The sequence below is a fragment of the Oryzias latipes genome, chromosome 20 (genome assembly GCF_002234675.1).
Source record: "Oryzias latipes chromosome 20, ASM223467v1".
NCBI classification, from domain to species: Eukaryota; Metazoa; Chordata; class Actinopteri; order Beloniformes; family Adrianichthyidae; genus Oryzias; species Oryzias latipes.
In genome coordinates this window covers 2713292-2739871 of record NC_019878.2, presented here as the reverse complement: position 1 = coordinate 2739871, position 26580 = coordinate 2713292, and the positions used below count along the sequence as shown (strand labels likewise).

The 26580-nt window shown below is 43.3% G+C and overlaps 3 protein-coding genes across 7 annotated transcripts in view; 2 read left to right on the top strand and 1 right to left on the bottom strand.

Moving 5' to 3' along the window:
- LOC105353610 (hemicentin-1-like) overlaps nucleotides 1–26580 on the bottom strand; it is a 703897-nt gene that overhangs the window by 192876 nt on the left and 484441 nt on the right. The gene's annotated exons all lie outside the window — the stretch shown is intronic.
- LOC101173816 (eukaryotic translation initiation factor 1A, X-chromosomal) lies at nucleotides 1336–9725 on the top strand. The gene is made up of 7 exons (XM_004080798.4): nucleotides 1336–1504; nucleotides 2592–2675; nucleotides 3475–3578; nucleotides 3725–3775; nucleotides 7330–7411; nucleotides 7723–7814; nucleotides 8837–9725. The coding sequence occupies exons 1-7, from the start codon at nucleotides 1489–1491 to the stop codon at nucleotides 8840–8842; spliced, it is 435 nt and encodes a 144-aa protein (XP_004080846.1). The 5' UTR covers nucleotides 1336–1488; the 3' UTR covers nucleotides 8843–9725.
- LOC101164759 (MAP7 domain-containing protein 2) overlaps nucleotides 14243–26580 on the top strand; it is a 40419-nt gene continuing 28081 nt past the window's right edge. For all 5 annotated transcript variants that reach the window (XM_004080845.4, XM_020712424.2, XM_011488586.3 and 2 more), the window contains exons 1-4: nucleotides 14243–14428; nucleotides 14559–14697; nucleotides 15646–15723; nucleotides 18068–18228. In XM_004080845.4, coding sequence (XP_004080893.1) covers nucleotides 14661–14697; nucleotides 15646–15723; nucleotides 18068–18228 — 276 coding nt within the window. In that variant the 5' untranslated portion in view covers nucleotides 14243–14428; nucleotides 14559–14660. The remainder of the gene's footprint in view (nucleotides 14429–14558; nucleotides 14698–15645; nucleotides 15724–18067; nucleotides 18229–26580) is intronic.

Here is a 26580-nt window from a genome sequence, read left to right as displayed (position 1 = left end):
TGGTGGAGATGTTGATAGATGACCGCCTTCGCAGGAAGTACATCCTGGTTTGACATGTTTTGCTGAGCAGGGTGGTGTTCTGGTTCCAGTCCAGTTTCTTGTCCTGCACCACTCCCAGGTATTTAGAAGACGTGACCGTCTCCACCAGGTCCATGCAGATTGGCTGGGAGGGATGGGGGGGGGGGGGGGGGTTGTCTTCTGAAGTCCAGAATGAGTTCTTTGGTCTTTCTGATGTTTAGCTCTAGCTGGTTCTGCTTGGACCAAAAACCAAAATCCTGCACCAGCTGCCTGGACTCCACCTCCTTGTCTTCCTTAATATTTCAGCCAACAATTTCAGGTACAAAGATGGTAAAGGGGACCCTAGGGCTGCCCCTGCCCTGGGGGATTTGTTTTGCTTTTAGAGAAGTCTGGATTACCTAAAGGTCTCCTACCAAGGTACAGGGGTAACCGGTTGTATGTTGTGTTTGGCATCAGGAAGCGCCATGATGTGTTAAAAGATATGCAAAACATTCACCGTTTTTTTCTTTTTTTGATGATGAAAATTTATGGGCAACATTTCAACTGAACTGTTTGATTTGTTTTGTTTAAACTCAGGAAATGAAAGTCCAGAATCTCTGGGAATTGTTGACTTAAAAAAATCTCTTGTGTAAATAGGGTGGCTACTTTAAAGTGTCTTTTCTAAGACAAGTCATTACATTAACATTTGAGGTCAAGCTGAAGATTTTCTTAGCCTCACAACATCTGTTTGGCTTTGAATCAAATCAAATCAAAGTTTATTTGTATAGCACCTCTAAAACACAAGGCATTCAATCAAGATGAAATATAAAAAATGGAACTGTACCACTCTCTTGATTATAGAAATAAATATTGATTTGATTGAAGATTTGTCATTTTTTTCTTGTTGTTCTTTTCACTAGCTTTGTAATGATGCCTCCCTCTCTTGAATCGGGCAAAGAACAAGAACGTTTAAACCCTCTCGACCAGAAATGTACGGATTTTGCTGTTTACTCAGGGAATACAAATTCTCCTAAATTTGCTCACTTAAAGTGGGCATAACTTTTTTAATTCATTGGAAAGCTCTCTTTGCCCTTTCTGAGGACATGAAGATCTAGTGAATCCAATGACTTTTTGTAAACATTTGCGAAGAAGGGTTTTAACCCCACATTTTTCTTTGATGTCATTTCTAAATGATCAAATTTAGATTTTTAATATTATTTCCTCTTTTGATACATTCAGATATTTTTTTACATTGCGTCAAGGCCTGGAAGTTACCATTGTCTTTGTCTCTGTAACAATCACCTATTTCAATAAAGCAAAGACATTTTGAATGCCGTCCTTCGCGCATGCGCACACCAGTGTAAAGACTGCGCTAACCGCCTAGCTTCTGGGTTCTGCTCTGCGCTTTTGTTGAAAATATTTTAAACAAACTCCGTGTTACGTCCACAGTTCCTAAGCAGCTGGGTTGTCGAGACCGAGGCGTAAAAGAATATGCCCAAAAATAAAGGTAAGACGCGGAGGAATATGTGAGGCGGTGTGCTGCGATCCGGTGGGTTAGCCCGCTGAGGAAAACGTGACACGGCTGGCTACTATTGCGGCTCTGGGGCGTCCGAAAGTGGCTTTACGCCACAGCCGGAGACGTTGACGGGAAAACCAGAGGTCGGGGGCGTTTTACCTCAATAGAGTAACAGGACGGGTTCATTATAAATAATCTGTTCCACGATATTTAACATAATTTGTCCATTTACTTCTAGCCGACTAAGCTAACTAAGTGGCTACATCATGATCTAAACCTCGCCCAGCGAGATAAGAATATTTGACTTTATCTAGTGACGCATTAACACATGTTATTTTTGTCGTCTAATAAGAGTCGGTGACATCATTTTAAAACACGATAGTGTGATGTGTATTTAATTCTCTGTCATGTTTCCGGTCTGTAGAGTAGCATCGTTGATTTGTTTCCTCTTAAGCGCTCAGATTTGGCCCCAAAAACACCTTAAAAGTAGATGGATGTTTACGATTTACTTTATTCTGTGGCTTTTGGGAGTTTACTGTCATATTTGCATGTTTCCACTTAATTAATATATGTTAAACGACAGCTTTTTGTGTTAAAAAAAAGACTTGTTTGGCTAAATAAGAAACGCGAATTATGAAGGTGACTGTTATGGAAGCATTAAACAAACAATAATTCTTCTACTGCAAATTGCTGATAGATTCTGACACGCAGAATCTGTTCCCCCTGTCATTGAGTTGCGTAAAATATGTAGGAAAAAATGTCAGATATGACAGCAAACTCCCACCAGCTCCAGAGTAAAGTTGATCGTAAACATCCACCGTCTCATTACGCTTTTTGGGGCAAAATATGAGAAAACCAAACAAAACGATGCCAGCAGCAGAGGAAATAAGCCATAGTTATTAGGCTGATGCCGTCCAAGTAAAACAGTTTATATAAAACTCAGCTTTATATTGTTTTAGTTATTCCTCGTTAGATTCCAAATGTATTTTCCTGTTATGCTACGTAGAACAGTGTTAATAGGAAAATTGTAAAACAGGAACTTGACGATGATGATGAAGATGATGAATTCTCCACACAGGTAAGGGAGGAAAAAACCGGCGACGTGGAAAGAACGAGAATGAGTCTGAAAAGAGAGAGCTGGTGTTCAAGGAGGACGGACAGGGTGAGTTCTGGTTCGGTTCCGTCTGCGCAGCCGCTGGAGGTCAGACTGACAGTTGTGGTTTTCAAAAGATTTGTCAGATTGGTGTCGGCATCCTAAACAATAGTCATTCTGAACAGCAGTGTCCAGGACGTGTCTGCTGTGTGAACGCCTCCTCCTCTGCACATTTCAAATTTGTGTTTGTTTTCATTAAAAAACAGATTTTCTTTTTTAATGACATGACTTTTAGGAAACCTGGTTGTTACTCAAAAAAGCAAATATGAACCAAGGTACTGTAGTTTTTTGCTCAGTGATGGTTTGTCCTGCCACAATTTTTATATTTATTAAAGTTGACTACTATTATGATAATCTATTTTTAAAATAGTGTATTTTCTGACTTAATTTTCTATTTAATTCGTTTAAAATGAACAATCAGAAACATTTATGTTCCTAAAACTGTCAGGTTTACTGTAAAAATATTCAAACGTATATTTTTGTCTATATTTTATCTCAGAAGAGTCTTCTTTTCTGTTCTAACCACCAGCTTTAGCTTTAGAACCAAAAGCAGAACTTTTCTTTTTCTTTCTTGTTCTTGAACTTTCTGTCCCGGCTTGTGAGTCATCCCTTCAATCCTTGGTCATGTTTTTCACACGCGTGACCGTCTTACTGTGTGAACGTCTTCTGATGTTGCTACTAAAGCTGGTCCTGCGTGAAAGGAGGCGCGTGTTTCAGCGAAATGGCTTCATGGGACCGGTTGGAGGGTTTGTTTGTGTGTGTGTGTGAGGCCTTTCCTCTGACCCGCTCTCCCCTTGTCGTCTCCCAGAGTACGCTCAGGTGATTAAGATGTTGGGGAACGGACGCCTGGAAGCCATGTGCTTCGATGGCACCAAGCGCCTTTGCCACATCAGAGGAAAACTCCGGAAAAAGGTAGGAAGGATGGGTCTGTTTCCACGCCAACAAACGCTGGAGCCTTCCAGATACAGCGCGGTGGACGCAGGCGGGGAGGGGAGGGGGGGTCGCAGGGGGCAGCGGACTCGGCGTGACCCCGGCGGATGTCCTTTGTTTCCCTGCAGGTTTGGATCAACACGTCAGACATCATCCTGGTCGGGTTGAGGGATTACCAGGTGAGCCGACCACTGATTCAATGTTGAGCAAGCAACTTCCAAACAGATTACTTGTTATCCAAATGTAATCCCTTATGTACCTGTGTCAGAGCTGTAATGAATTGCAAAACTCCTTCATCACGTTGAAGTTACTGTCTAAGTCAAACATTTAGAAGTGGAACATTGAATAGTGTGATATAAACATGAGGAAGGTGCAACTATGACTAATAATAATAATGTTTTAGATCATTTAAGGACCTTCAGCTCTACTCCGTTTAGTCTATCAAAAGTAAAACACGGGCTATTTCCTAAGAAAAGGGTAAAAATCAGAGGCAAGCAGAGGCCTGTTGAATAAAAGAATCACGCTGCCTAAAAACGAGGTTTGAATGACCCCAGAGTAGAGCCCTGCGCGGGACTATTTTCTTCATCCCACTCCCGCTCCCGCCCGCTGAATTTCTGACCAATCCCGCCCGCTCCCGCAACGTATGCGTTACACTCTCGCCCGCACCCGCAAAACTCAGAGAATTTAGTCCCGCACAGTAATAGAGATGCATTGATTTTGTATCGTCTCCCGTCCCGCAGGAAAAAAAACACGTATTTGTATTGATATTATTAAAGAGATTCATGTCCCTCCCCCAGCCTCATCTTTTCATGCATTCCTCTTTTGTGTAATGTGCAACTTAATTATTAAATATATTTTTACAAATCCTGTTCGGTAAAAAAGTGTGCGTGTGTCCGCGCGCAGACAGACGGCCTGAAGCGCGCTGAACCAGCTGGGATAGATGCAGGTCAAAGTCATTTGCAGGAAGAAAAACATTGTAATGGTTCAACAAAGCTGAAAATCTATGAATTAATTTTTTCCTGACGGAAAAATACTTTTTTTTTTTTTTTTTAGCTTCAGCCTTTTCCCGTTTTTGCTGTTTTGCGCCTCAGTGGGGCATTGGCACGCAGATCTGAACACGATGAACCTCGTTTGAGGTTCTTTTCTGCTTCATCAACTGACATCATGTCCCTGTCAGGAAACCTCTGCTTCTTCCTTATCCCGCGCAGTGTTGCCAGATAGATTGACAGCTCTTTCATCCTTCTGTTGCGCTAGAGCGTTCCAACTAACGTGTTAACCTGCTATGACCGTATTTTGCGCTCTCTGTGTAGAATACACTGGGAGCGCGGGGAAAATAACTCTAAGCTGCAGAGGATGTGAACAGGTGAACAGGTAGAGAGGAAAAGCAGGTGGAGAGGCGGAGGAGGGGCTTTGGCTTCAAACTCTGTCAGAGAGATGGAAACACGGCGTCAGATTGAGACGCAGCTTTCACTGCGGGAGTTGAAGCAGAGACTTTCTCTGGGATGATTCTATGAACTCAAACATGGAAACATGATTATCAAGCAGAACTCTTTAAAATAATAAGCCTGATCTCTCCACATTCTTCGTGTCTACCATGCATTGATGCACACATCGCTCCATGCAGCGATCAGACCAGAACTTTAGCTGATAGCTCCGCCCATACGCGACCGCGGTATCAGGCTTTAAAGAACACAATTTCTAAGAGGCGGGGCGGGGCGCTGCACACCCCCAACAACAGGTTAGATGACAGAGGCCATTGGGCGTCTCTACCTGCTGCCTTCACGGAGCTTCAGTACATAAGAATCCAACAGCCGCACAGCCTAACGTAGTCCACTATTATATATTCATGAGATATTCATGGCAGCACTGATCCCGCGGCGTTTTTTTTTTTTTTTGCCTCCAGCTCCCGCCCGCAGTACAATTCAAACCACCCAATCCCGCGAGATTTGCGTTGGGTCCCGCGGGACCCGCCGGGACCCAATCCCAATGCAGCCCTCTACCCCAGAGAGCTTCAACAGCAGCTAGAGGCTGCATGGAAAAAGGAAAATAAGGAATTAAAAAATGACATTTAAAGTCTTGCGGTCTGGCAGAAAATGGGGTTTATGGATTTCTGTTTAAATGAATTAACCCTGGAAAACCTTTGCTATAAAAAGTCACAGCATCACTTTTGCCGGGTAATTTTTACCCAATATAATGTACCCAACCAAAGTACTTGTCCTTAAAAAATAGATCAGAACAGGACAACCCATGATAAATGAGGGTTTTTTAGTTTCAGCTGTGGCATGTGTAACAAAATGAGAAAGAAAAACATAGGAAGTTCCTAAAAGCATGCTCAAAAACTACTGAAAAATTAGGAATTTTAGAGCAAAAAAATACTTAAAAAATAATAAAAAAGATACTGGAAACTTGGTCTTTGAGAGAATTCCCTGGTCAAGGCTCAAACTCCTCCACACGTGATGTTTTGAATTTCGTGTGAAGGGTTTTGCTCGGGCTAAAATCACCCGGTTGAAGGTTCCAGGGTTCAGAATGCTTTGGTGTCACTTTGGTCGTCAGACTGTGATAGTTTGTGACTCCTTGTCATGCGTGTACGCCTCACAGTCTCATTGCTTTCAACCGTTGCATTGTGGGGGTCAGTCTGTTGTCTGTCACTCAGTGAAATGTTACTGTAAATCCATGAAAAAGACCTTAAACTGTTGCGTTTCAGTCATTGGCAATAATTGGACTCAGTCGCCCCCCACCCGCTCCCGTATTGCTCAGAATAACCAGCCTCTGATACGTAAGGGTTAAAGGCCGACCAAGTGTGCATCATCACTTTTTAACGCACGCCGTGGAAGCCTGAACCGACGGCAATGGTCGGCCTTTAACCCGCTGTTGGCTTAAAAAAACCTGCAACATTTGAACTATTGAACAAGGAAAGAAAGACAAACAGGAGCTCTAAGGAGGGGGAACCAGAAGGCACAGCTGCAGCAGGAATAGAAAACATTAATGACGACATGTCTATCTTCTGCAGCCCTCCCACATCATCTTCAGACCTGCAAAGCCTTTTCACACGGATAAACTAACACAGAACGTCCTTCGTTTTATTCTAGACACAGCTAACACAGGTTCCCAGGAGAATGCTGAAAGAAACAAAAAGATAAAAACCTTTTCCCAAGGGTGTCACCTCTACCTCCCTGTGAGACAGATTTGGACACAGACACTTCTGCAAACACGATTAAATCACCTATATATAGCTAGGTGATGCATAAAAAATCAAATATGAGATAACTAATATACATTATTCCAACACCCGCTTATACCATGGTCACCTACAAAAAAAATGAATATTAACCCCTTTTTAGTCCTTGATTCTTGTTTTGTGGTGCGCTGCGCCACCGCTGCAATCGAGATTCGGCGATATAAAACAATAAATATCTATGCTGATCGCCCCGATGGGTTGAAAAAAGCATCAATTCAGAGAGAAAGTTCACCTCTTACTGCTTGGTTTTGTCCGTATGATGAAGATAAAGGTTGTTTTAAAGAAGCCGGCGCAGTGATACGGAACATTTAAGCTAGGTGACTGGAACTTCTTTTTTAGGCGTGGTATATCACTATCCATGTTATTGAATCACTTAGACATTTTCTGATCTGTCAGGTTTATAATCGTCAGTTCCAGTCTCTTGGTCAGATCTGAATCCCGTTTCTTTGTGTATTTTGGGATCAGTAGTGGCTCAAAGCTGCATGTCTGTTTCAGGATAACAAAGCTGACGTCATCCTCAAGTACAACGCAGACGAGGCTCGCAGCTTGAAAGCATACGGGGAGCTGCCAGAGCACGGTGAGGAAACAGCTTTTTTTATTCTGTAAAGGTTGTGTTATATATGGTTCTTTAACAGCAGCCGTCCACATTTCTCCGTTTGTTCAAATGCAGCTGCAGAAACTCTGCTCTTTGTGTTTCCTCCCAGCTGCTTCCTGCTCAGAGTTCAGAATAAAAGTAGAGAAAGTGACGTAAAAACACAGGAGCACCTTCATGCTGAAGGAGAGCACAGATTATTTAGGGCTTAGTCCTCCTGGTCTCTGGGAGGAACCTGCAACCTTTGAGCTGGGTTCTTTACGCTAAAGCGTCTGCATCTTTCCTTTTCCTCACAGCTAAAATCAATGAGACGGACACCTTTGGGCCCGGAGACGACGACGAGATCCTGTTTGATGACATTGCAGACGACGACGACGACATTGATGATGTAAGTTGATGTGATGGACGGATGTCCCTTGTGCGGCCGCTGGAGCAGGCCTGCATTTGAAATCCAACCACACTTTACCTTCCATCCGCTTCCAAACCTGCTTCAGTCCTGTTTGGAGTCACAGGGTTCCGGGTCCTTCAGCTCTGGACCGAACTATGGCCCAAAAAAGTTCTGATTGTAGGGACCCGAGGAAGGTCGTTCAGAAATGACACGACGGGGGCTTTGCAGTAACATCCACTTCACCTGAAGGGTTCCTGCAAATCTGACAAGTTGTTGTTGATATAGCAGCAGGAATGGATCTGAGAGACAGATATTATGTGCATTCAAGTCACAGACCAGTCTGAACGAGGATGGAAAGGGCATGCCCCACCCTGATCGTGACCTGAACATCGTCAGACCTCCGTGGATGCAAATGCAGACTGCAGGTTTTTAGAAATATACCACTGGGATTTTATCTCCAGATGACCTTTTTGGTTGTTTTGCTCATCGGGCTGTTTGTCTGATGAGCGGCCTGCAGAGGAGGAGCTTCTCTCAGTGTTTTCAGACTAAATCAGTGACATCACTTCCTGTTCTCACTCTCCCCTCCAGCCCATTCAAAAGTGGCTCTGTGCACCTCAACATGTTTAGTTTATCACCCAAGTCCTGAGCAAACAGCGCCAGCATGTTCCTTTTATCAGCTTCCACTGATCCACACAGAGATGCCCTTCCTGACACAAGCCTCTATTAATCTGGGCTGGGGACCGGCACAGGGCCTCAGCCTCAGTGGCTCCATAGTTGGGGACTAGCATAAAGAGTCTTGTCCAAGAACCCACACTGAATGGAGCTCATGGCTCCTCCTGGGAATCGAACCCTAGTTCAATGTATCTGCATTGAACGCATAAACATCCATCTTAAGCTGTGGCTGCAGGCGATCTTCATCCAGCATCTGCAGCATCGGCTGCTCGCCGTTCAGCGTTGCAGCATTTCCTGTCGGTCTTCCAGAGTTTGAATCCGATGTTTTCTGCTTTTGTGTCTCGTTGCAGATCTAAAGAGCTGCTTCAGGAGGGAAAGGCGGGAATCGATTCAGCGCATTTTTTCACATTGGCTGACGTCCAATGTCCAATAAAGTAAATTCAGATACAGTATGTTTATTCCAGTTTTTAGAAGTCTGGGCTCTTTTGTTTCATTTGAGATGGCGTACAGCCCATCAGTACTTTGGTTTGTTGTGGTCTGGAGCTGCTGTGCAGCAGCTTCTCACGGTGATTCCTCCCAGTTTGAAAGAACGTTTTGAACCACCTGCTGTCTCCTTTTATTGATTTGGATCCACTTTTCATTTTATTCACATCACTGTTTGACGCTGCTGCTGGAGACGGTGGTTCTGGATGTCTGCTCATCCACTCTGTGGGAGTAAAACACTTCAGCATCTCTGGATTCACTAATAAAATAGAAGGTTTTCTGTTTTCTGTTTGTACGTCTCCAGCCTGTTTTTAGCAACACAAAGAAAGTCACGTTTTTTGTTTCTGGGTTTCTGTGTTCCTGTCTGGCATTTTGGACTGAAGCATGGCTAAATGAAGCGGATCCTTCTGCCTCCTGGTGTGAAGGACCATCAGAACCTAAGTGTCCGTGTGTGTTTTTCTGCGCTGCCCACTCTTAGACTCAGTCAAACCCGGCCTGGTGGGGCGCTCTGTCTCAGAACAGGGCTTCCCAGAGTGTCCCGCCACCCACATGCCCGCCAGTGACGCCGCGTTTGGGCGCCATCCGTCTTAAAGGCCTTTAGAGCAGAAATGTAAATGTCGTCTTTCCCTTCCTCCCGCCAGCAGTCGGTGACGCTGTGCTCTGTCCCTCACAGCCTGTAGCTGCTCTTCCTGTAACTGAAACAATAATGTAAGATGATGTTTGAAGGCCAGACTCACATTAAAGATCTGAATTCCACTGACTGGCTCTCGTGGCTTTTAACTCACTTCTGGACCCGGTCTGCAAGTGAGGCTAAAGCGAACGACTCGTGTTCTTGCAGGTCCAGGTCTTGTGCTGGAAATGGTTCCTGTAAAGAACAACAACTTGATGTGAAAGTCCTTAAAATCCATCCATCCGTATAATTGTTTTCCTGTTTCTATTTCTTTATTCTAGTATCTTCCACCATTTTTTGCTGCGTAACTCCTTAAACAAATTTTCATCTATTTTAACATTCAACTATTCAAACGTTCAGGTCTTTCAGCTTTTTCCAGGTAGGACTTTTGGTTCTTTAAATCCTTGAACTTTTCAAGATATTCCAGGATTGTTGCCTCCGCTGGTTCGATACTCACCTGGCACCTTTTCACAAAAATATCTTTTTTGTGAAAGCGCTGTTTAACTTTACTTTTTGCTTAGCCATTTATTACCCTTTAAGGTTCAGTTTCATTCAGCAGCACAGCCTTCAACCCTGCCTTTTCTTCTGGAAAAACAGCTCCTCCTGGTGTTTACTTGAATTCATCCTCCTGCAGCTTCTGGAGACCACAGCGTCTCTGCTTTAACTTGTGTTTATCAGGGGTTGACATAGCCCAGAAATTTGCACTGGCTCACAGGGCCAGTAGTTTTTGAAACGTACTGGCCCTGCCTGAAAGTTACTGGCCCGACACCGCGCATAGCGGGACCCGCCGCTCAGCAGGTGCTGGCAACTTTAGGGGGGTCCGGGGGCATGCCCCCCCGGAAACTTTTAATATGGTGCAATTTGGTGCATTCTGGTGACATCACTTATTTCTACACTTTTCAATGACTGAAAATAGACCATATCAAACTTAAATCTGCTCTAGTCTGTTTCAGATGTTTTGAAGAGAGCACTGCAGTGTAGTAGGTAACACTAGTTAAGAAGTTTTCATGGTGCTTCTAACGGCAAATAGCGCAATAAATCATAAACCTTAAATGTGTTAAAACAATCTAATGGCAGCTTGAAGCATTTAACGAATCAAATAAATCCCTTAATGCATTTGACCAATCGGATGGACGCCTTCACATTGTTGACCAATCAGATGGAGCCCTGTTATGTTAGATGTTTGTAACCTATGTCAACGTGGGTCATTTGGAGTATAATTTTTAAACTGGGAATGGTTATTTGGTTATTTTGCTGTTTGTTTATATACCGCAAATTATATCGTTATCGCAATTTTAATCTCTGATATCGCATATCGCGAGTTTTCCTCATATTGTGCAGGTCTAACTGAGATCATTCAGCGAACTAGAAATACTTACTGCTTACAGTGTTGTAAAGAAAAACTAAATTAAGTAGTTTAACATTCTACTGCATTTGAGTCTGAGATTCAGGTATTTGGAGTTGCCTTTGATTCTTTGACATTCAGCTTAAAGCTTAGTGGATACAGTTTCATCTTCAATGCATTCATTAAATATCTTGCTGTCCATACTACTAATTATACCCACTACTCCATCCAACATATTCCTATCTATTCCTGCCATGTCTTCCACATCTCTGACATGCTTCAGTCTCTCTTCAGTGACGGTGTCGGATTTATAATCAAATGTAATAATAACCCACTGGCTTGTGCCTTCGTTGTTGCTGTTTAACATTGTTTTGTATTGAATTGTTACATTCAATAAAGTTTGAAAAAAAAAGTAGTGAGCGCGTGCCGCGTGGTGCTCGGCAGTGAAAGCCGCGCGCGCAGGCGGGAGAGAAGGAGAAGTGATCAAAGGTTTCCCATAGAAACCCTTGAAGTCTGAACACAGGACTAGCAGAAAAACTAAATTATGAAGACGAGGTAAATCTACACGTTTTCGCAAAATTTACTTTATTGAAAAAGGTGAAGAATATATAAACCGTTAGATATTTTAGTGGCCCGAGCGGACAAGTGAAAAGTAAAGTCTTGTGGTCCGCACTGCTCGAAAAACAGGACCGGGCCAGCGGACAAATGGCTATGTCGAGCCCTGGTTTATAGATGTTTATAGTATGTGATCAAACTGAAAATCCAACGTCTGCAGTGGATTTGATGGTTTAGCACATGTTAGAGGCTCCAGCAACCTCACGCTGCATTTGAGTCCATATCAGGGATAAACTCTCATGATGGCTCAGACACGAACAGCAAAAATAACTAAAGCGTTATTGTAGACTCCAGTCATCTTAATACTTTACTAAATTTACATTCTAAGGTACTAGCAAAGCATTTTTATTTCAAGAAGTTTAAATACAGCAATACGGGGGGCCAATCCAGACCTGTCATGTGTCTGTCCCATCTCTTCGTAAATACTGAGGATTGGGTCAGGAAGGACATCCCAACGTAAAACCAGTCATGGGAATCTCAAACAGACTTTCATACTGGATCAGGCGTGAGCTGGGATCACGGTGACCACCAGCTGTGCTGTTGACCTACAGAGTGGAAGAAGGAGAGGAGGAAGACGTGTTTGTAGGTAGAAAGAGAAGGAAAGACAGGAGACTTCAGCACGATCTGTAAAACACAGACCTCTGAACATGAACCAACATTCACGCACTCTTTTATAAGACATGGCCCCTCCCTGGGCCTGGTGGTTCCTTTTTAGCCTAATGATTGAAATTTGTTCAGAAGCCTACCAGAACCAGAGATCGGGTCCTTTTAGCCAGGAAGTGCAGGTCAGAATAACATACCAACACAATAACAGGAGTTGTCATTGTGTGTCATCATTGTCATCAGGCAACTCGCTCGGATGTTTAAATGGTTGGATGTGTGCACCCACCCAACCAGGATTAACGTGGTAGAGAGTTGGTCGACATAATGGAAAGAAGAAAATGGATCTCCTGCGGGTTCAAGAGACCAGATGGAGAGACAGCAAGGTTCAGCTGATACCTCACATGATGAAGTAATGAGGAAGAGTAGAGGAAGCTGGACTGAGGTCAGGAGTGAACGTCTGTGAGCAGCAGGATGGTTCCATGCAGAGACAGAACCTCAGAGGTTTGCTTTGAGGAGGTTTCTGCAGAAGATCAGACGGATCTCTGTAGATCTAGAGGATCCAGAGAGGAGCTGTGGTTTGGATCAGGAAGTCTGGAGCAGCAGAGAAGAAGATGGAGGAGAGCTGGAAGACAGAGATGTTCTGTAGGTCTGACAGAGGAGTCAAAGGTGGAGGAACATCTAGAGAGGTGGAGGTTTGCTCTTGGAAGGAGAGGAATGGAGATCAGTGGCAGCGAGACGGAGAATCTGTGTGTGAATGAGAGGAACTCCAGAGGAAGGGGGAGGTTACAGGGAGCAGAGGTGGAGAAGGTGGAGGACTTTGGCTCCAGAGATGGATGAGGTGGAGAGACGTGTTCAGGTAGGTGGGAACAGGTGGAGGAAGGTTTCAGGTGTGATGTGGGACCAAAGAGAGTCATCAAAAATGAAAGGAACAGATGTGGTGAGAGCAGCCATGTTGTTGGTCACTCTATCCCCTTTATCCCCCTCTTGTGCACTGTGTGGAGTGGGCAGCACCCCCCATGGCTGCAACGGTGCACTGGTGGTTCTCCCCCTCCCTCATACCCTGTCCTATCCCACATCATGGGTGCTGTTTCGTTTTGAGCTTTCATCACAGCTAGATGTGCTATTTTGATCTTCTGGTGTAATTCGCCCCCACTCACTTGTCCCTGTATTTGTACCATTACAACGGCAATAAAGATTCCTTCTGATGCAGAGTCAGGAGGAAGAGCTGGAGGAGGCAGAAATGAAGATGCTGAGGTTCTCTTTGGGATCAGGAATGGATCCATCCGTGGAGCAGGTCATGGTAGATGTTCTGGAGATCCATGCAGAGCAGCAGATAGAGATGTTTGGACCCGTTGAGAGGAGGATCAGTGATGACGTTGGTGAAAGGATGCTGAGGCTACGAGGAAGGAGGTCTAGAGGAGGTTCATGGATGGAGAGGAGGACATGAGGATGCAGTGAAGAGGATTTACTGGGGACACTAACCAGTTGGAAGGTAAAAACAACAACGAGGAACTTACAAAAACAGGAAAAAAATGATGTGGATGGATTTTGTAAATTGACATGTGTTTATCTTTTTGGTTCTAAAACAAGCCCTTGAACATGACTTGTTCAAAAAAAAAGAACCTATCTGTCCCTCCAGTTTTAAAAGGCAAAACAAAGTGAATTAAGATAGAACTATACATAGAAACGGAACAAAAATAAATTCTATTTCCTAAGCTGCTGCTCCAAAGGCTCTGTGGTCTGTCTTCATATCCGCCAGCTGGAGCTGTTTTATTTTGTAAGCCTTCACATTTATATCTTCAAGCGCCGGACCCGCTGTCTGCGTCACGGCAGCCGAACTATGACGTAACCCCCGTCCTCCAGGCGCTCGCCAGCGCTTGGCACGTGCACGATGAAACGAGCGGATGTGATTGCAGCACGAGACTAAGCAAAGAGGGACAGAACCAGCTTGAGACAAAAAAACCTCCCCCTGACGTCACATAATCTCTCATGCAAACACGTTTTGGTTTTAAAAACATGTTTTCTACACAAGCACCCCCTAGTTCTTACGCGGAGGATGAAGGTGTGAGTCGGTTGGCGCATTGATTTGGAAATCATCCAACAGTTGGAAACTGTCTGGAAATGTCGTTAAATGTAAACGTGTTTGTATTCTTTAACAGAAAATAGCATTAAATATATATTTAGGGTAAGACAGTTGAACAACTCCGCGTTATTGAAATTTAAAAGGTGAGTTTGTAGATTCTATGACGTTTTGGTAAATTTAGGCTAATTATTTGAGATTCTTCGAAAACAACCTGTATTTATGTGTGGAGTCACGTCATTTCAATCAGAGCAGTGACTCAGCTTCTGTCCACAGCTAAAAATAGCCGCCTTGCTCCTCCGAGCATCAGCTGCTCCCTCAGTCACGGTTTTGCTCTCACGCGGCGCTGCTGCGGCTCGGCTCGGTTCGGATTCGGTGATGACCCGGCTGGCTCTGAGCCGCGCAGACATGACAGGTGAGGACAAACAGGACATCTGTGTTCTTTCAGAGCGAGACGGTGATGATGATGATGGAGCCATCCCTCCTTCCTGTCTGTCTGCTCTTTGAATGCTGGGAGATGCTGCTGCTGCTGCTGCTGCTGCTGCTGCTGATGCTGATGATGATGCTGCTGCTGCTGCTGCTGCTGCTGCTGCTGCTGATGATGATGATGATGGATGATGCTGATGGATGACCTATTCCCGTTTATTCCTCTTTGTAGCCCATTTTTGATTTGTTTCTGCTCGGTTGTTGAAGCTTTTAAGCGAGATTTCTCTCTATAAATGTAATGTCTCATAGGCCTGCCCAATAAATCGCAAATGTATCGATATCTCGATATCTGTGCAAAATGTATATCGCAAAAGACGGCGATAATCGCAGTAAATGATTACTTTAATGCTTGAAGCATTTAGCAGATCCAATAAATAAATTTATGCCTTTGACCAATCAGATGAAGCCTTTTATGTTAGGCGCTCGCCTCCCATGCAGACTAGTTTCATTTAGAGGATGATTTAAGGGATGTTGACTGTTATTTAAATGAAACTGCCGTAAAATAGAAATTATATTTTCGGTTGTTTTACTATTTGTTCAAATATCACAAGTTTTCCTCATATCGTGGAGCCCTAAGGTCTCACATTCCTGCTCAAATTCCAAACTAATCTGTGTGATTTTGGTTTGTGGTGAAGCAAAGTAGACCCTATGTGTTGGAACTGGGGCGGTTCTGGTCTGCCATGTGAGCGTCTGTCCAGAGTCGCCCCGCGGGCGTCATGTCCGTCCAGCAGACAGGAGGAGCAGGAGGAGGCCTGGAGCTCCCTGTCTGGGCCTCCTGTTCACAGCATTTAAACCCGGAAGCTCTTCAGTGTTTATGTTTTCCCACCGCCTCCTGGCAAGCGTTGCATGAATCATGTGTGTCTGTCTTCACACACAGCTCTGGTCCCACCTGCCTCTCCTCCGCCGCTCCACAGCAGGAGCGCATCTCCGTCCAGAACCGCATCCGGCCCTGCAGGTACTCAGCTGATGGCAAATGTCTGCTGCAAACAGGAAAAAGGCAACAAAGCTGACCAACACCAAACAAATGAAAACAATACATATCCAGAGAGGCTAAAATAACACAAAACATTAAAGATAAAATGACTGCACACTTAAGCTTCGGTGCCATAGGAAAAATGTGACAGGAAGGAAAAGACACAAGGTGAGTGTCAGCGTCCAGCTGGTGGAGCTGTGGGCGTCCGTTATGGGGTTTGGAGAGGGGGTGTACTTGTCGAGTGTAGATAGATTTACTTTAAGGCCTCTGATCTAAACAAAAAATCTGTGTGGATGAAAAAAAAGCTGCTTTGAACTTTGAATTTCCGCCCTTGTAGGTACCATGACCATTCGGCCTGCAATAACCGTTCGGGGTCCTTTCGACTTAGGATGATGTCACACTACGGTGGCCCCACTTGGTCAAACTGCGTAGCGTGGAGATCTGCTCGGGCTAAACATATTTTCATTTCACATTTCCTTTTGTAACCCAAAGTTCTTTTCCCTCATAAATGGAGAGATTTTGCATCAACCCACTTAGTAAAAAGATCTGTGGCTGTTAGAATGAAGCTGCTGCTCCACACAGAGAACCGTGTCTCTGATCAGAGCAGCTGGAGTCTGTAGCTTCGTGTTCGCAGGCAGGGAAGGTGCTTTGTTTTATAGTGCTTGTTTAATAATCATAACAATAAAAGCTTGTTTTGAAGAAAATCTCAGTCTGTGTCGGAGCTCTGTTTGTTTACAACGGACTTCATAATATCTTCTTCTATGGTGGTGTCGTAATTTATCCAGACCAATCACTGTCTGACACGTCATTGGACCAACGGACAGCCAATCACATAATGTGACGTCAGCACTAGTCCAAGGACCCCGAACGTTTGATGGAGGCCGAATGGTTATGGTACCTACACACCCTAACCCCTAACTACTGAAACTATATAGTGTGCCACTATGTGGTGCCCTGGAAAGCAATTCTGACACCATGCTCATTACGTTTTATTTTTTAAATGACAAAATTAATTTCTAATTGATGTGGGGGTTTCGCGACAATTATTTATGAGTCCACTGTCTTCTGAAGATAAAATCATTGATGGTTTATCAAAAAAATATATTTAGATACATTTTTCCCCCGCAAAAACTGTTCAGATGCAATGCATTGTGGTCTATATTCGCCAATCTAGTGAGCATTGATGCACACTGGTTTCTCACAGAGACTTCTGGTGAATTTCTAGGACACTGGATTATGGAATTGTAGGTTCAGACAGAAGACTACAAAATGGCCAATATAGTGCACTATGTAGGGGTTAGGGTGGGAATTCAGACAAAACCCACATTTATCAAAAAAGCTTCTAGTGGAGCACATTAAAACGTAAAATAACATGAAAGCAGATTAATGTTGAGGAAATAAAAAGGTTCAGTCAGTCGAGAATTTGAAGATACAGAAAGAGAAACGAGGATTAAACAACCCACTCAGATGGCAAGGATGTTTTCAACGTGTCCTTGTGGTATTTTCTGATGATGGAAGGAATGTATAAAAGAATTGAAGCTTCAGACTGCATTCCTAAATATTTCTTTTCAAATTGTGGCGAATCAGTAGCAGAAGAAAAAATGCAGTTGGAAACAGATCATATTTGTGATGGAGGAAAACGCAGGGGGGTGGGGGTGGGGCACATTCTGCTCCATTCTGATCATCCACTGTCAGACCAATAGATCCATGAACGTCTTTGTTTTCCTGGTCTGAGCTGGAATCTGGATCAGAACTGGACGGCGGGAGCAGCCGGACGCGGATCCCTAGCCTTGTATCCCTCCGCCGTCCATGCAGTGTCTGAAATAGTTCTATATCACCCCTAACCCTCCAAATGCCCCTATTGATGGGGTAGGGAGAAGCTGCAGAGGTAGGGGAAGAATTGGGATTATAAAATAATGACTCATATAAAATGAAACTATGTTTCTAGTAAAGTTGTTGGACCTTTCTGCGTCTCTGTTGTTCCTTTTTCCAGAAACGGTGTTAACACGCCTCTTTGGCTGCAGGTTTCTTAAAAGCAGACTCTTCATTTCTCTGAAGAAAGGGAAAACCATGTTTGCACATCAAACATTAATCTGCAGACCCAAATATGTAAATATGTCCAGAATTTTGATGCTTAATTTTAATTGATGGCGTGGTTCACATGCTTGTGAAGAGCTTAATCTGGGAAGCATCTGCACGTTTTGGCCTGAAAGTCTTTCCAGAATCCTTCAGGGACGTCTGAAGATCACCAGAGTTTTTCACATCCATTAGGACTGGCGTTTTGGAGATAGTAATCTGAATCCCGTCTGTTGTGCTGCGCCTGCAGAGCTGCCCCAGCTGCTGCAGGACAAGGAGCGCCGTGTGCAGCAACAACTGGAGCGCTGCGCTGAGGAGCGAGGGAGGAAGATGGAGGAGCAGCGGCGGAAGGAGCAGCAGCGAAGGGCGGCGGCTGAAGACAAGAGACGGCAGCAGCAGGAGGCTGAGAAGGTGGGAGCGTCCACAGCACTGCTAAAGTTAGCAAACAGAAGCGGCTCGTGCTGCGTTCAGGTGTTCAGGCAGCAGTCATCACTGTCCACCCAGCAGGGTGTGTTGTTATTGTGTTGTGTTGTTTACAGTCAGCCACTCATGCGTTTGTTCTTCAGGCTCAGGAGCATCTCAGGTTTGGTTTCTGTCTCAGTGACTGAGGTTGTTGTTGTGTTGGATCCTTGTCTGCTGTAGCTTTGCTGTCATGCGTGTGGATTCCCTGACTCTGAGTGCAGCCTGCAGCTTCATCATGTTGTGTTGATGAAGTCTGAGTGGGATCTTCTGTTTCTGTGCTTTGCTGCAGTTCTGGTCGCATGTTTTCGTCAGACGGTGTGCTGCGGGTGACTGGTTACTTTCTTCCATTTATTTGAATTTGGATCACTTTAGTCGTGAACCAAAGTTCCTTTAAATCCCACATAAAGAATGACGTGATGGTTTATGTTGAACCTTCTTGACCTTGACAGTGTGGAAATGTCAGCATGTGTTTCATTAAACCACATCCTGCTGGACTAATGATGAACAAATATTCACTGTGGCGTCAATAAGAAAATAAATCCTACCGGCCTTTTTTCATTCTTCTGATACGTTGATTCGAGAAAATCAGAAAAATCCTTTTTCATTTCAGTGAATTACACTCACAAACAAAATATTTAGTTTGTCTTCTTTTTATTTTGGATTCCACATAACATATGAGTTGATGAAGCCATTCCCTCTGAAGTTTTTAAGGCATTTTTTATTTGGATTTTGCATTGAGATTCATTCCAAATGGCTTTTCTGGATGTTCTGATCCTTCAAAACCGTCTTCAGGGAGACGCCCAACATGCTGAAGGCTGTTTACCTGTGACTAAGCTGGGATCCAAACCGTGGCTTTGCTCCTCCTCTAACAGCTTTCTGATCCATAACGGAGTTCCGGCTGGGAGTCATCACTGCAGCAGCTCTAAAGACTTCCTGTCTGCTGAAGGGTTCTGTGCAGTCAGCATGTTTCCACCAGCCTTAAAGTCCCACTCTGATCATCTTTTCATCGAATTTCAAAGCGTTCCCAGTGACCTTTTAAGTATGCCGTTTTTAGCAAAAATCCAAAACCTGTGTGGTTTTCTATAGAACATAGTTTCTGCAGAGCGGCAGGAGTTCGTTAGAAATTCACCTCTGAGTTGTGAACAAGGCTGTTGGTGCTCATTAACCATCATCCCTTTGTTTACACTCTCTCCCATTAGCTTACAGCCTCTCTCAACCCCAACCTAACACTGCAGCTGCAACAAAAGTGGGGAGCAGGATCGTAGCTATGCAGCCGTGCAGCATTATTCGTCTGCTCCTGAGTAAAGAAATACTCAGAAACGCAATTTTAATCTGATTTGATAGTATTTTTTAACATGTTCTTGTGGCATTTTTTCATAATGGAGGACATAAATAAAGAAAATGAAGATTAAAATTGTGTTATGGCATTGTGTTACAGTAAGGTTGGGTGTTATTGTCTTTCGATCCCATATTTTCATGTCTGTGTGCACGAGGACTTAGCATGTTATGCCTGTGTGTGGGTGTGTGTATGTGTGCACCAATCCTTTGCTATCCAAGGCATGTTCACGTTGGGAGTGGGGTCATCTGGACCCCACAAGATAGCACAGCTAACTCTATCTTATCCTGTGACCTTTTAATTGTCACCCCCCCCCCCCCCCCTTTCTGTCTTCCCTCCTATATCGTTCTGTCCGAGCGGCTAAAACTCAATGAGGTTCAGCTTCTATAATAGGAGGGGTTTATATGAACATACTCCAGGAGTAACAAACAAGCTAAACATACAGCTGCATTCTGTGTTTGTGTTTGCTGGACAGAACAAAAAGAAACAAACAGAGGTTTGGGGTGTGAGGGGCTGTAAGCTCGTGGAGAGAATGTAAACAGATGGCGGTCCCGCCCACAACTCAGAGGGGAATTTCTAATAAACTCCTGCCGCTCTGCAGAAACTAGAAAACCACACAGGTTTATAAAATGTACTAACAGAGTAAAGTAACTAATTATTTCGGTCCTCGCTACGACACCATTTGGTATAAATCGTGGAACATTAATTCACAGGTTATGGGTGTGGTTCAATCAGTTCCTCCTTTTTTTGAATCTGGCGCTTAAGGCAGCATTTTCAGGCTGGGAATATCGATTCTATTTGACTTGAATTGAACCACATTGTGTCCCGGTGCAAAGACGGCATCGGCGTCCATCTACAGCCACTCAGATGAAGCACCCAGACCCCAAAGCTTTCCTTTCCTCACAAGCCACCCAAGCTGCGGAGTGACCATGCAGCACCACTAAAACAAGCCCAACTGGGTTTTACTGCCCAACGACGTGGAACTGGCACAGAACGGAACAGAATTATTGCAAGTTATGCCGTGGGAAACACGCTCCCACTGTCCACTGTTGAGTTGGAGTCACTCAGAGATCATAGCCGGAGTTAAACCCACAGAGCCATAAACTTCACTGATGACAGAACACAGAAAGGAACAGGAATGTATTTAGTTTGATTGTTATACAAAGTGTGTTTTCTCCATGTAAATTTAATATTACTTCTCTTTTTCTTTTTGCAGTTTGTAGTGTGATAATTCTGAAGTTCAGGTTAAGGTGCAATATTAGACTGAATTTCTTAGATGCAGCAGAGATATTGTTATTTTCTTGTTGCTACATATTCTAGTTGCTGGTTTTGAACTTCCAGTTTTCCCCACCGTTACTAGTTGAGAGTATTTTGTTCATTTAAACTAAAATTAGAAACTTGAAATATATTGATACTTTAAAACATTCCTGTTTTATATAAAGTTATTTAGTTATGCTTGTTTATGGTTTTTGTGTAAAAATTCTAATAAATAAATTATATACTTTAATCCTCCATTATAATTAAGCACACAATTGAATCTATACCATATAGAACTATCTATAGTATCTTCCGTTATTTTTTGGTGCTTAACTCCTTCTACAATTTTTCTGCCTCCATTATTCAACTATTCAAATGTTCAGCTCTTTCAGTTTTTCCAGCTGTGACTTTTGGTCCTTCAAATCCTTGAACTTTTCAAGATGTTCCAGGATTTTTGCCTCCATTGAATTACACGGGGAATCCTTGGTGCAGAAGCTCGCTGGTTCGATACCCGGCTCTGGTTATTTTTCACAAACATATCTTTTTTGTTCTTGTGCTATTTTCAATTTATTTATGGTCAACTTTGATCATGTCTTTATTTTTTCAACCCTGCATTTTCTTCTGGAAATGCAGCGGTTTCTAGTTACTTTTGAGATGCAGTAACTGAGTTCCTGACTCAATTACTTTTTGGGTGATGTACCTAGTAACTCTAATTCCTTTTTTGGAGTCAGACTGGTCCTAAATGCAGAGCTTACTTCATGTTGGTAACAGGACTGTTGCTGATCACATTCTGATTCCAGTTGTGCTGGCGGTCTGTCACATGACCCAGCCCCTTAAATTCTGCCAGCAGATGTTGGCCTCGCCATTCTCAAGGTTATTTACTCTGATGTTAAAGCTAAAACATCTTACATGTTGTAAAGTGGATTCATGATGATAATTATTGTGACGTTCATGTCCAGGTTTGCCAGAAGACGTGGGATAAACTTCTCTTAAACTGTAAGCTGATAATTATTAAACTCTTTTCTTCTGCTCAGTATTGAATGTTTTAAGTATTGTAGTGAAACTACCATATCTTTTTTTTAAAATGACTCGTCTGGGATTTTGTTTTCTGACATGAACATGTCTCCGTCAGGATGAGCTTATTTAGTGTAAACTCTGACTCCTGGTGTGTGTGTAAACAGTGTCTGTGTGTCTGTGTTCAGATCAGATAAATGCTCCAATCTACATAAATGCAGTGAAATGAAAGAAGAAGCTCTTTCTGTTGTGGATGCTTTCATCAGAGCAGGTTTCATTACTTCAGTCTCTTGTTAGTCCAGCTTTGTGTTCCTGAAATGTTTGTAGCTTCTCCTTCTTTTTGTTGTTAACCATCTGCAAGGATTATTGTCCTGCACATGAAAAGAATAAACAAAAATCACCAAAGTTGATAGAAAACCGATTTGGATCACGGATAACTACGGATGCTTGGCTCTGTTTTTGTTGTAGATGCACTGTAACTGATTACACAATGATCTTTAAGTTATAGCATTAACATGTTTAAGTTTACAATTATTAAAATTACATTTTCAGTTTACTTAAATCTTTATTTTCCTTTCATAAATATTTTCCAATTAAAAAACTATTTTTTATATTTCTCAACTCATAGAAATGTAAAATGCACTCAAATGATTTAAAAATGATCTAACTCATTAAGTATGTGTAGCATTCAAAATATTTACAATTATTCAGCTTAAAATGTTTGGAACTGGAAATGTATTTTAAACAGAGATATTAATACTTTCCACAATTTTATGATTAAAAAAACCATGAAACCACACAATAGTGATTGCTTAATACAATTTTTAGAATTAAATACAATGTGCTTTCTTCAAAAAATGCACATATTTCAACAGATGGCAGAAACAATCTATATTTATTGGTAGAACTATACTAGAAATACAGTGCCTTGCAAAAGTATTTGCCCCCCTTGAACTTTTTAACCTTTTGACACATTTCAGGCTGCAAACATAAAGATATAAAACTGTCATTTGTTTGTGAAGAATCAACAACGAGTGGGACACAATCATGAAGTGGAATGAAATTTATTGGATATTTCAAACTTGTTTAACAAATAAAGAACTACAAAATAGAGCGGTCAAAATGATTCAGCCCCCTTAAGTTAATACTTTGTAGCTCCACCTTTTGCTGTGGTTCCAGCTGTGAGTCTCTTGGGTTTGTCTCCATCACTTTTGCTCATGGAGAGACTGACATTTTTGCCCCTTCCTCCTTAAAACAGCTGGAGCTCAGTGAGGCTGGATGGAGAGCGTTTGTGAACAGCAGTGTTCAGTTCTTTCCACAGATTCTTGATGGGATTCAGGTCTGGACTTTGACTTGGCCATTCTAACAGCTGGATATGTTGATTTGTGAACCATCCATTGTACATTTTCTTTATGTTTGGGATCGTTGTCTTGTTGGAAGACAAATCTCCGTCCCAGTCTCAGCTCTTTTGCAGACTCTATCAGGTTTTCTTCCAGAATGCTCCTGTATTTGGCTCCATCCATCTTCCCATCAATTCTAACCATCCTCCCTGTCCCTGCTGAAGAAAAGTAGGTCCAAACCATGATGCTGCCACCACCATGCTTGACAGTGGGGATGGTGTGTTCAGGTTTGATGAGCTGTGTTGCTTTTAGGCCAAACATAACATTTTGCATTGTTGCCAAGGTTTCATCTGACCAGAGCTCCTTCTTCAACATGTTTGGTGTGTCTCCCAGGTGGCTTGTGGGTAACTTTAAACAACATTTTTGATGGATATCTTTAAGGAACGGCTTTCTTCTTGCCTCTCTTCCATAAAGGCCAGATTTGTGCAGTATACGACTGCTCTTTGTCCTATGGACAGACTCTCCTCTCAGTTGTTGATCTCTGCAGGTCATCCAGAGTCATCATGGGCCTCTCTGCTGCATCTCTGATAAGACTTCTCCTTGTTTGAGCTGAATGTTTAGACGGACGGCCGGCTCTTTGGAGATCTGCAGTGGTCTAACACTCCTTCCATTTCTTATTATCACTTGCACAGTTCTCCTTGGGATGTTCAAAGCTTGGGAAATCTTTTTGTATCCAAATGTGGCGTTTAAAGAAGCTCCGGTTTGTGATGCAGCGACATGGGCAGCTAAACTGCCTTTTCCTCTCCTCCTTACCCCCTCATGTTCGTCTTTGTTTTCCTCACCTGAGCTGACATCTACCTCAAAACTCTGCAGCTTTCTTTGTGCCGCTAATGTTAGCTTGGGACTATTAGCTTAACTTCAACTTGTTGTAATATTTATTCTGATTGAGAGTCTATAGAATGAAAGATAGAATATGGCAGTTATTTGTTTTATTTTAGAAATTGGGCAGAATGAATCCAGATCAGCCTGCAGTGCGGAGTGGATCTGTCAGCTATCAGACATCCTAATCAGGGCTGATGACAAGACGCCACTGAGAAAAACAACAACAATACGGTGTTGAAAAAGACCGGGGTTGTGGTGTCTTGAGGCGGGGCAAAAACGGAGCGTATTGCAGAAAATAAAATGCTAAATGTTCAATTTGCAACGTCGCATCCGGCAAGTCCAACAACACCTGAACTTGTGATGAGAAAACGAAAAGACAGGCAGAACGTGGTGACGTGGATGACATCATGACGCTACTTTAGGGCTCCTGAAGGTTTTGAGAGCACCACACAAATAAGCTTTGAGATACTGAGCACTATTGAGTTAAATTTGAATTAATCACAACAGAGCTTGATACTTTAAAGTTGAATCGACTACAAAAAGACATGTAAGTTGTGTAACCTTGATAGTGATGTTTGGGTTCACAGAGTAAATCGACCCAGTCTTCCTCAGACAGTCATTGGCCCAAAGACACTGACCTCTGTTTCTGATCCTTCAAAGGTCACCCTGAAACTGACCTGGGTCGTGAACATGCGAGTCTCCGGTCCCCGGAGGATGAGCTCCTCTAGTCAGAGGGAGGGGGAGGGAGGTTCCTGTCAGTGGGCGTCTCATAATGACTGTGATTGGTGGTGCTGCTGGGACGATGGCGTGGATTCAGGTTACGGGAAGGGTTGATGTGATGAGCTGCTGTGTCCGCTCTGAGCTTACAGGCTGCAGCAAATCTAACGTCACCTCACAGTTTAAAAATCTGTGATTTAGTGACTGAATGAGAAAAAACACAGGTTTGTTCTCATCAGCAGAAACGAGCTGCTCTCCTGTGTTTCTGCATCAAGCGAACAGCTGCTGCAGTCTGCTCCTGTCTTAGATCCACATCAGTTTCACTCCCCCCTCCTGCAGTTTGTGTGTATGCACCTTCAGCAAACCCCCGGCGGTGCTGAGGTGGAGCCTTCTCCATGCACTGCAGGTTGACTGAAGCAGCTGATCCGTTGGATTCACTGTGGCTGCAGCGCCCCCCGAGACAGATATGGGAACACGAACAACACAGAGATGTGACGCAATGCTGTGACTATGCATACAAACATTCATACAGCATTCACAGCTTTAGGCTCTCCTCATGATTGTTGTTGTTTGTTTCTGTGTCGGCACAGGTACAGCTGTACGCAGGAAGGACAGCTTCTACGTCATTGATAGCTTCTGATTTTCAGGCCATAGAGATTCATGATGTAAGTCTGGGTAAATGCAGAGAGTTCTAGCAGGAAGGGCATCCAATGTGAAACCAAACCCAAATCAGTCATGGGAATCGCAAACAAAACATTCATTCTGGATCAGTCGCAAGATAACAACAACGTTGACCTACATGGTGGAAGCTGGACGACTGTTGGTGGAAGAAGGAAGGAGAGAAGGAAGTCATGTGTGCAAACGGAGAGATAAATGTTTAGGCAGGAGTGAAGAACTGAGAAACTTCGGTAGAATGTAGGAACTTTGACAGGAAAACTAGAGAGTTGGTCAACATTCTAGAAAGCAGAAAGATGGATCTGCTGTGTTTTCAGATGGAAAGAGATCCAGACTGGTAGATTGGAAGCAGCTCCAAGCTGTTTTATCATGATGTGGATGGAAAAAGGAGCAGAGGAGGAGATCCTGAAGGAGGAGCTTGATCAGGAGGTTCTGGAGGTGAAGAGAGAGTCAGATAGGAGGAAGAGTCTGAAGCTGGAAGATGAAGGTGTGATGTTGAATGTTGTCAGGGGTTATGACCCCCAGGTAGAATAGGAGCTGCAGAGGAGAAGGAGAAATTCTGGAGGGAGATGGATGAGGAGATCCAGGCTCTCCAGAGGAGAGCGTGACGATTGGATCAAACTCTAACAGACATGTGGGTGAAGGAAACAGAGATGAAGTGATGGAGAAGCAGTTGGTCCTAACAAGATACCTGTGGAGGTATGGAAGAGTTTAGGAGAGGCAGCAGAAGAGTTTCTGACTGGGATGGAGAGGAGGAATGGAGGAGAAGAGTTCTGGTTCCATTCTCAAGAAGAAGGGAGACGTGCGGAAAAACTACAGGAATAAAGACGATGAGTCACAATGAATTATGGGAAAGAGAGGAAGCTATACTGAGGTCAGGAGTGAACATCTGTGAGCAGCAGGATGAGGGAACCACAGATGCAATGTTTGCCTTTAAAGATGCTGCTGGAGAAGAGCAGAGCAGGTCAGAAGGATCTGGTTTGTGTCTTTGTAGGTCACTGAGATTTCAATCAGCAAAAGTAAAACATTCCTCTTCTAGTTTATTGTATAGAAAATGTACAGACATGTTAATTTTACTTT

What these genes read in the sequence shown, in the direction of transcription:
- LOC101173816 (XM_004080798.4), top strand. An exon ending in GAGGAAAACTCCGGAAAAAG is followed by an intron (nt 3,579 to 3,724) that starts GTAGGAAGGATG and finishes GTTTCCCTGCAG; the next exon opens with GTTTGGATCAACACGTCAGA. An exon ending in CGGGGAGCTGCCAGAGCACG is followed by an intron (nt 7,412 to 7,722) that starts GTGAGGAAACAG and finishes TTTTCCTCACAG; the next exon opens with CTAAAATCAATGAGACGGAC.